The 11,385-nt window shown below is 31.6% G+C and overlaps 1 protein-coding gene across 1 annotated transcript in view; it reads right to left on the minus strand.

Annotated features, from left to right (window-relative positions):
- Positions 1–7,312, minus strand: part of LOC108754382 — a 36,401-nt gene extending 29,089 nt beyond the window's left edge. The window contains exon 1 of the mRNA XM_018496634.1: positions 7,072–7,312. Within this exon, the coding sequence (XP_018352136.1) occupies positions 7,072–7,230 (159 nt within the window). The 5' untranslated portion in view covers positions 7,231–7,312. The remainder of the gene's footprint in view (positions 1–7,071) is intronic.
- Positions 7,313–11,385: the final 4,073 nt, after the last annotated feature.

An 11,385-nucleotide genomic window follows, 5' to 3' on the forward strand; every position in this document is an offset into this window, starting at 1 on the left:
TGAAACGGTAGAGAGCTATACCTCAAACCCTCAGCCCCTCAATTGCCACTCGGGGACCAACAACTCGGCTTGACCTAGCCCAAACTATTCATCTCGCCACCTTCCCCCTACCCTCGCCAGACCCGCTATGACGAGGAACAAGAGGTTCATGTCTCCTCTGGACCCGACCTCGTCCTCATCATTCCTCGCGATCCTTCAGTCGACGCAACTATGGAATTTTAAGGAAAGAAGGTTGAAAGAGGACGAAAGATGCCGTCAAAGGTGGTATATATAAGTTTTAAACTTGCCACCAGAGAGAATAAAAAAACTTGCTGAACAAAAAGTCTGGTAATAGTTACCAAATGTTGAGTAAAATAATTCCAATGAAATTCAATTGATGTCATCAAAAATAATTTTACTTTTCCAAATATTTAGTATTGTCAAATATAATAATAAATCCAATCGTTTTTAATAATTTACTACATATTCAAAGAGAACATTATTTTTTATTATATTTTATTATATAACCGAACATTTGATTGGAATTCAATATTTGATAGCTTTGATATTATCAGACCTTTTTTTTTGTAGTATAGAAACACTGAAAAAAAGAATCTAATGATAGCAAATGATGAGTGAAATAATTTCAATCAAATGTTCGAGTAATACAACCAAAAGCAATTTTACTTTTCTATAAATATTTAGTAAGTATTATCAAACATAATAATATAACCATATGTTAATACTTATTAAATATTTAGAAAAATAAAATTATTTTTTAATACATTAATCGAACATCTATCCAATTGGAATTATTTCACTCAACATTAGTAAATATTACCAAACTTTTTTTTGCAATGCAGAATCTACACTGAAAAAAGAATCTAGTAATATAATATCGAATGAAATAATCAAATGTTCGATTGATACAACGAAAAATAATTTTACTTTTCTATAAATATTTAGTAAGTATTCCCAAACATAATAATATAATCAACTATATGCTAATACTCTCTCTCTCTCTCTCTCTTATTAAATATAATATAATATTTAGAAAAGTAAAATTACTTTTGATTATATTAACCGAACATTTAATTGGAATTATTTTATTCAACATTGATAGCTATTATTAAACTCTTTTCAGTACAAAGTTCGTTGCACGAACATTCATCTATTAATTGAAAAACAGCTGGGAAATTTTCGAGAAATACCTCCCTAGTTACCAGTTCTCGATAACTCGACGGTTCCATACAATTGTTCAGAATCGATCGCTGAAATTTCACGCGTAATAAATTTACATTCGAGGCCAAGCATGTAAGCCTCCATTCGACTCGATCGAATACAACGGTCGTTCAAATTAATACAGCGTAATTATTGTGAATAGAATTGATATCTTGAAATAGTTGATAACGAGGAACTTGGATTATATCATCGAGAAGGCACGTCGCTTCGTCAGCGATTGCCCGCGAGGTAAAAATGCCGTCCTGAGATCGAGCTATTAATAGAATTGTTGCCAGCGAATTTTCAGCCGTCGACGCGTATTCTAATATCAACCGGCGCATATGACACGTATGTATGTACATACAGTATATGTAAAGCGGTACGACACTAAGTGATATTCGATACTCTGTAAAACTTTCAGATACAAAGTACCGTGACATTTTGCGATTTTTAATGGCCTATTTGAGGAGCATCAAATCAAATAGTCCAAAAATAATTTTTGAATACTGCAGGAAAAAATATTATTTTTCTTCAAATTTAAAACGAACCCACGCAAAAAAGTGCAGGTATATATATATATTAATATTTATAAAACGGGAAAACCATCATAGAGGCACTGAATTATATTATTATATTTTGTGGCAAGGAATACAATTTTTAAAAATGAATTATAACAAAATATAATTTTATAAAATATAATAACGAATTATAACAAATCTTAAGAAGAAAAGTTGTAAGATTTTTAAAATGGATCATTGCCCTCTAAAGATTGGCATTATCCAATAGCAGTTTAATTAATAATAATCTTGTTAATTTTCACACAGTATTAACAAAACGAATATTTTATTAAAACAAAAGCATGGCGTAATTGCTTTATAAGACGTGAAAGTGTTTTGAAGCAAGAAATACAATGAAATAATAAATAATGAATTATACACTGAAAAAAGATGCACTAAATTTTAATATTTGTATAAATAGTAACAACTAAATATTTACTAAATGTAAACATATTTTTTAATGCAAGAATATTATAATTTGATTAATTTGATATATTATTTTTCAATTCAATAAATATATCTATTAACTATAGGTAAATGTTTAATTAATACTGTTTAAACAAATATTTATTAAAATTTAGTACATTTCTTGTCAGCCTAACAAATACTCAAGAATAAGCTGTAAGATTTTAGAAATAGACACTCACTTTAAAGATCAACAGTATTAGCCAAGAGCAGTCTAATTAAAAATAGTGTTATTAATTCAATGAGACAGATTGAAACAGATAACATTTTATTAAACCAGAAGAAAGCATATTTGTTTAATTAACATTGCTATTTAATTAACAAGCTTATTAGACTGATAGATTAATTATTAGATATAATTAGGTCGCTGTCGGTGAATATTGTTATACATCTTTTTTGTCCTCGTATTTGTTTTATGAAATCATTGCTCGATAATGGATATTGCGCTCCTAAAAATGCGTGCGTTTGATATAGACTTGACGGAACACGGACATCCTGTTTGATTGTACCAAAAATAGCGTTATATTTCCCAGCCTAAACGAAGAAACTTTTGAGATATCGTAAAATTGGCACTGAATCACTGCCTAATGATTAGTTACACTTGTTCACGTCGACTGGTAAAATTAGGGAGAGACAAATGTTAATTCTCGGACGAAGACAAATCACATGTGGATTTGTCGATAGAAAATTTCTCCATCAAGTTATTTTGAAAAATACATCTGTGTCGCATCGCGCTTTTTCTTATCAATTCTACTTCTATTTCATCTCGAATAGAAACCTTATATCAGAATCTGGCCGCGAATGATTTTGTCAAAACCTACAAAAGATATATATATATATATATACACACTATACATGTATAATTTCTTCCTGTACATAATATCTCACTCTAACTTATATTGTCTCACTCTGTGACTTTAAGATTATAAAGTAAGACAATATAAGCTTGAATGAAATTTTATATATAGGGTGTCTCAAAATAATTACCAAATATTTCGTCGGCAGGTAGAGCGGATACTAAACTGATTATAAGTTGAGAAAAGTCCTCTACTCTCATTTTGCAATTTTCGCAATTGTTTATTTTCTTCTCATAGAACTTTAAAAATTTTTTCAGAATTTTTGTAATACTGTATTTTCTCATATTAGTAAAAATAAGAAAATGCAGGACTAAAAAGTTGATTAAAAAATTCTGAAAAAATTCATAGAGTTCTATGAGAAGAAAATAAATTTTGTGAAAATAATTTTTGTTTCTTGCAGTTTTTCTGTAAAGTTGATAATACTTGAGTAAAAAATTATTGAAGACAATTTTTAGTAATTAATATCTTATAACTATCGCGAAAATTGCAAAGTGATAGAAGACTTTTCGACTCAGTTTAGTCTGCTCTACCTGCCCATGAAATATTTGGTGATTATTTTAAGATACCCTGTACATATCACTGAAAAACTCATTTAGTCGAGTCAATTAATTTGTTTGGATATGGGCAAACAAATCCTTGGTTAACGCAATAAAATAATAAAAATTGAAGCAAAACATTTGATTATTGTAACATTTTACCTCTGTTTCTGATAAATAAATTTATCAGATGTTAATTTTTATCAGAAACAAATATAATGCTAAAATAAAGAAAAACTTTTGTTTTAACTACATTATTTTATTGCATTATATCAAGAATTTGTTTACCAAATAAAAGATTAATTGATTTAACTAAATGGGTTTTTCAATGCATATGCATGATGTGCATGTACATATGTGTCCCAGAATAACGCCAAATATTTCATGCGCAGGTAGAATAGACCAAACCGAGTTGGCTGTCTAGAATTTGTTGTCACATAGCATAGGATTAATGTTTATAGTAAAATTTTTTCTTTTTGTGAGAAAGGTATATAATCTCCATATACAGAATATCCCAGAATAATATTCCCGTCAAATATTTTGTGGCAATTATCGCGCAAGTAAAGCGGACTATAAATAAATTGAGTCGAAAAGTCCTGTACCATTTTGCAATTTTCGCAATAGTTAACAAAACATTAATTACTAATATTGAATATCCATTTTCAATAATTTTTTACTCAAGTATTATCAACTTTACAGAAAAACAGCAAGAAATAAAAATTGTTTATTTTCATCTCATAGAGTTCTGAAAATTTTTTCAAAATTTTTTAGTACCGCATTTTCTTATATTGGTAAAAAGTTGCCAATATAAGAAAATGCAGTACTAAAAAGTTGATAAAAAATTCTGAAAAAATTCTTAGCGCTGTATGAGAAGAAAATAAACAATTTTTGTCTCTTACAGTTTTTCTGTAAACGTGATAGTGTTTGAGTAAAAAATTATTGAAAATCAATATTCGGATTTTTAGTAATTGATGTCTAATTAACTATTGCGAAAATTGCAAAATGATAAGAGGACTTTTCGATTCAGTTTAGTACGCTCTACCTACGCACGAAATATTTGGCGGTCATTCTGGGATATCCTGTATATGAAGATTATACTTTTTTCACAGAGAGAAAAACTTTGTTATAAACGCTAATCATATTTAAGAATATATTTTACAAATTCTATCTGCAAATATAGAAAGCGTAAAATTATTCCAAATGTAACAAATATTTATCTTTTTTATACTCGTTACAAAAATTATTTGCAACAAATGCAAAATATTTGTCAAATGTGCAAATTCCATTACTATGAATAGCAAACAAATTTGACAATTAAATTTTGCAAGCTTTTTACGTTCATAGCAACATTATTTTTTTCCGTGCTCTCTCGTAGGATTTTGACAAAATCGCTCGTGATCAAAACTGTTACAGAATATCGAGAAATTGTATGAAGAGCATTATTACAATTAAAAAAAATTGATAAATTTCCAATGCGGATCGAGAAAATATATTCTCTCTCGAATTCTCCGTGCATAGTTAGTCGCACGCGTCATTCGGAGCTCTTATCGCGCGAGATAACGCCACCGTAGATATCGAGCTCTCCTTCTTGTTGCGAATAAACAATGCGTTACCGTGACAGATTACAGCTTACCACTCCCTGCCATACGATACATTAAAGTAGTTTAGCGGTACGAACTATTCGCCTTCAAAAGGAAATATATATATTGCAAAGTAAGAATCTAGAATTCTACATTCGACCGTGGAATAGTCAACCAAGTATTTTATTTATTTACTCGGTTTTTCGCGTCGACAATGTCGTGCTGCGCTTCAGAGAGTATCAATAACCTTATTCTTGAAAAATCTCGCATACAAAAATACTAGAAAAATCTATAATATACAGTGCCTCCCAAAAGTTTCCGGCTAACAATTCCACGATACATTTGTCAATCTAATTTTTAATTTATATTATAAGTTAAAAAATTCTTGTTCAAGCTTTGAGTTTGATATTTTAAATATATTACGTATTTGTATATTAGATATTTTTATTTATATTCTTTAGAAGCAATATATATTAAAATTACTCAATTAGTCGAAAACTTTTGGCAGCTACTGTATGTAACGTATATTATAGTATTTTCATACATTTTTGTACGCGTTATTTTTTAAAAATATGATCTCAAGAGATATTTTTAAAAAATATCACGCATCAAAATGAACGAAAATATAGTATATGACATTATGTACATTATTGACTGCGTTCAGCAGAAAAAGCAGCTTTACAACTATTATAAGATTCTTTAACCTTTTAATCTGATTTTACTCTCTCTTGGAATGTTAAAAATATTTTCTTTCAATTCAATTCATGCGCACTTTAATAAATAATTCACATTAAACAATAAATTTTTTTCAAAATGTTGATTATTTTTACAACATATACATTATTATGTGCATCAGATCTCAGATAATATCGATCGACTTAAATAATTTTAATGGATATCCTCAAATGTATGACGTACATTACAATGTCTGCAGAGTCTAAAGGAACGAATACAATTGATTTATACTTAGCTGCGTTCATCGGAGAAAGCCAGCTTTGCAACTATTGTAAAAATTCTTTAACATAATTGACTTGTACATTTAGATCCGGTAAAAAATTAAATACAAAAACAATCGTATTAAAGAATTTATTTTTACGACATTTGCAAAGCTGCTTTTTCCGCTGAACGTAGTCACAGATGTCTAGTATTTCTGTAAAGTCACGACTACATTCCAAAGCGTCCTCTCCGAGGAAAATTTTACTCAAAATGTATAGTATACGTAACGTATACTATATTATATCGAGTAAAGTTTTCCTTGGAGAGGACGCTTTTGGACATTTTGGAATACAGCCCTAATGCATTTTTCGAGAATAAGGCTCCGGAGTATCGAAAGTCATCATCGAAGTCTCGAGCAAAGAGTCAACTCGAGGAAAGATCCCGAAGTATCGACTCGGAGCTTCTGCGGTCGCGTGCAACCATCGCTCACGCGGCTGACGCGGCACCGCGCCGCGCCGCGCCGCGTCGCGTCGCGTCGCATTGTCGCGACGTATAACCTCCAAAAGCGACAACGTACCGCTGTCGGTGCCACGACGTACGAACGCGCTGGAATGTTACGCGTTAAGAAAGAAGGAATGCGAAAATCGAGACGTCGCTGCTCATCGATGATTCGCGATCAGTCGGTGACGGCCACGAGCGAGCGCGGCGCGATGGAGGGACGCGAGGTAGGAACGGCCGACACGTCGACCACCGACGACGATGATGACGACGGCGGCCGGAAATACGGGATTAATTCTCCGCGAAGAAAAGAAAAAGCGTATCCCTCCGCGACGACGCGCCTCCGTGATGCGTGACGTCTCGGCCTACGGCGCGCGCGATTCCGCTTCTCGACCGGCGAATTCGAGCGCGTTCGCGCGACAGAAGGCGATTCTCAACTTACTTGCACTTGCGTAGGCCGCAGCCAAGGAAGTCCGTCGTGGGACACACCGGAACGAATTCTCACGCACGAACACGATACGAAACTTCGGTAGTAGGCAATCACGTCGCAATGGCGAATCGCGGGTGCGTTGTGATCACTGTGATCGTACGCTGCCGCCATCTCGCGGCGCAGAGCGCGCGACGCCGAGCCATTGGTGGAGCGCGGCCAATTGCGGGACGGCGCTGTTTTACGCGGGAAACGCTCCGGGCGCCAGCCGCCATCTTGCGAGGCCGTATTTGAATCTGCCGCTGTTTTCGGCAATATGCTAATCGCGGAATAGTTCGATCGGGAAATCAATCATGTAACATTTTCCCTACCATAGACATATAAAAATTAAAAATTTGTATATGTATAAAGGACTACTAGACGGATATTTGAAATATTTTTCTTTGAAAAACTATTTGTAAGACAATAGTATCTTGTATTTCAAATATTAAGATTGACAATCAATTGTATTATTTGAATTACAATTAAAAACTTTCAATCTTTTGATTTTAAATATAAATTTTAATACGTAATTCTATGTGCTCCGTTGAAATACACTTGTATTGCAAATATTGTTTTAAATAAAAGTATTTATTATATGTATGTACATATACATATACACTGAAAAAGGTTTTATAAATCTAAGTAATTTATTTCAAGTATTCAGTTTCAAGAATTTTTACTTTTCACGTTTCTGTCCAAGAAAAAAATCATACATGATTTATCCCCTGGATTGTGTATAATATTATACAACCTGATAGAAATTATAGAATAAGCAAATTCACGAGGTGTAATAAAATTATAATTTTAGTAAAATAAACTCGCTCATTTTCGTAATTTTCATCAAATTGTGCGATACGATATCCAACTCTCGTTTTACTTTTATTAAATCACGCTTGTTGGATTTAACATATAAGAGTTTAATACTTACAGGAGAAATAAGAAAAATAAATGTAAAAAGCGCAATTAGGATCAACGGTCACTATTCAATAAAATAAAATCAGGAATGTGGTAATAAAATTGATTTGGAATGTCAAAAATGAACAAACGACAAATTTATCGAAGACAACGCAATTCATTGATTCAGTTAATTTATAAAACGATTATTATTTGCATGTACCTAGTGATAATCAGGTACTCATTACTTCTTTCGTCTTGCTGCACCTCAAACAATAAATACGAAGGACGATTCCAATGGACTCTTCCAGGTCTACTGAGAGATCGCTGATATCGCAGCGATCGTTGTGATGTCCAACAAATCTCGACGAATGATCGACATTTCACGAAACCCTCATAAAAACCATCAAAAAAATGTTTTCGCGCACGAAACGGTTGCTTCCAAATGGCAAACAATCGCGAGAAATGACGAGAAATACAGAGCAACACGAACACGACCCCGGCAATTCGGCGCGATGTGTTCTGAATTCAAGAGAATCGCAAGAATTCGTCGAGACGCGAGAAGCAGCCAACTTCAACGCGATAATGACTTAAGACGTGGATCGAAGCAAAGGTCAAAAACATTTACATGCAGTTTATAGAATATATACAGAGTGTATGTTAAGTGAAGTCGGAGCTGCATTGGGGGTGTAGAATAGGTCAAGGGGAACAAAAAAGTTTTATACCATTTTGCAATTTTCGCAATAGTTAACAAGATATTAATTACTAAAAATAGCCGAATATTAGTCTTTAATCTTTTTTTTCTCAATTACTATCAACTTTACAGAAAAACTGTAAGAGACAAAAATTGTTTATTTTATTCTCATAAAGTTCTGAGAATTTTTTCAGAATTTTTTAATACCGCATTTTCTCATGATAATGAAAATAAGAAAATGCAATACTAAAAAGTTGATAAAAAATTTAAAAAAAATTCTTAGAGTTCTATGAGAAGAAAAAGTTCTATGATAGAATTTTTACGTATATTATTTATATAGAATAAGAAAAAACCAAGGCTATTGAGAGTAAAAACAAGTAAACTTTTACTTCTTTAATCCAAGAAAAAATAACATTGTTTTTTTGGTAACTACACTTACATCCGTATCTACACTGTACTCTTATTAGTCCTTGTTCTTCCTCATAGTTTTAACGTGAGTCTAAATCTGCAATTGCAAGTGTAATTTAAAAAAAGTACAATTATTTGTAATATCAATATATCAGAGATAATCGAAATGAGCTGCAATTGATGCCTGGCATCATTTTTTATATCGAAAACAATGTTAAAACATTAATTATTGATTTTATATCCTGAAATATTTAAGATGAAAATTACAAAAGTGAACGAATTTACTACAATATTTATAATTTCATTAATCAACATCCAATAAATTTGTTCATTTTTGTAATTTTGTAATTTTCACCTCGTTTCAAAATACAGACTCGGTCCCCAGCATGGTAATTGCAACCTCTCTCGTGTTTCTCCTGTTACCATCCATTTAGCAGCATTTAGCTGACTGCTTTCTACTTTGGCCGCAATGTTTCTAGGAGGGCGTTAGTGCACGGTGCTACACAAATTGCGAGCTACACAATCTTCCGCAAGACCGACCTTCTCATTAAGGACGTCATCATATTGTCAGATAACTTTGAATTCGTTGAACAATTACAACAATTAACATGGAGATGGATAATAATTTTGGACATTTCGGACTGTGTGTTGATCTATTCAATGATAATTGTTTTAGCAATCTACTTTTTCATATAAAATAAAATTCTTTGGCGTTATAAATTTTATGGTTTTCGCTCACTTGCAAGTTCGTTTCACGACAATTAGTGCATATTAAAAGCTGCTACTTGAAGTAAGAGCAAAGATATAAAAACGTATAAGTTTTTTTAAATAATTAAATCCGCGATAAAATGTCATATAATAATAATAATAATAATAATTAAAATGTATAAGACTCCTTCAAAATCAATAATAAAAAAGTAAAAGGTTATAGGAGTATCGAACGCGGAAATTTATAAAACGGTTAAAAACTATTTGAAACATAATTAGATTCATGTGCTTATATTACGTTAACGTCTAAATCTGAAAATTAATCTAATTAATGTATTATAAATAGTTTTTAACAGTTTCTGTAATTATAGCCTGATTCTTATGCTCTTTTATTTTTTATTAATGATATTGTCAATTATTTAACAGTTATTAACAATTATTAACATTGTTCAACAGAATGTACATGTAACATTTCTAAATATAAAAGAAGATTCACGATAATAAATAACAGTTAATCTGTAAAAAAATATATTTCTTTGTCAAAGTTGATTATATGATTATATTTGTATCTAGATATGTTATATAAAACAACTTTTTTAATATGCACTAATCTAGTACGAATAATCCTTTAATTATTTAAAGATTTATTCTTTGATAGAAAAATGGATTTCTACCAACATGATGTAGATTAACTTTAATCTTAATTTAATTTACTCTTTATCTTTTTCCAATTTTTAGAATTAGAAAAAGATAAAAAGTAAGCCAAATCAAGATGAAAGTTAATCTATCTTAATAGGCAGAATACGATCAGAGATGTGGTTTGTTGCAGTGTCCATGTTTGAAGTAATCGAAGTAATGGATCTCAAGAATAAACTCCGTCAGATTGAGAGAGAAATCAATTGTTGTAAGCCAATGTTGCAAAGCTACCGCAACGAGTACAAGAATATAGAAATGGAAATTTGCGAAATCAGGCAATTGCAGCGAAAAGCGCGGTTTGTGTTGGATAATGTGAGATTGGAGGAAGAGGATCTTTGTGAGCGTTTCAAGAACATACATCTCAACTACGAAGCGTGCATAGAAAAATCGGACTACAAAGATCCAAACGAAATGATTCGTATAAAGATAAACGAACTGACGACGCAGAAGAAGAACCTGCTGGAAGAACTGGTACAATTGAGAAGAAAAGCAGATGACAATATAAAGAAGCTCGCCCGTGTAAATGCCATGATCGCAGAACAAGAAGTAATTAATTTCAACACTTATCTTTCCAGATAACCCTTTCCTTATAACTCCATTTAAAATGTCTATTTAAAATTTCCCTTATAACTCCATTTAAAACGTACTTGCAATTGTTATAAAAAAAAACTTTCGTTTTGTAGAAAAAGAACGTGATAAATATTCAAAAATTGAAGGAGATTTCCGAGAACGCCATATCCATTTCACCAGATATAAAGAAACAGGTAGATATTATTTTAAAAAACCAGGAAATAAATGAAAGCGATGGCTATTAATAATAAGTAATTAATAATAAAATTTTTCTATGAATATAAACTATTTGTACATTAGATACAAAAATATTGAAA

Source organism: Trachymyrmex septentrionalis, unplaced genomic scaffold (assembly GCF_001594115.1).
Source record: "Trachymyrmex septentrionalis isolate Tsep2-gDNA-1 unplaced genomic scaffold, Tsep1.0 scaffold8, whole genome shotgun sequence".
NCBI classification, from domain to species: Eukaryota; Metazoa; Arthropoda; class Insecta; order Hymenoptera; family Formicidae; genus Trachymyrmex; species Trachymyrmex septentrionalis.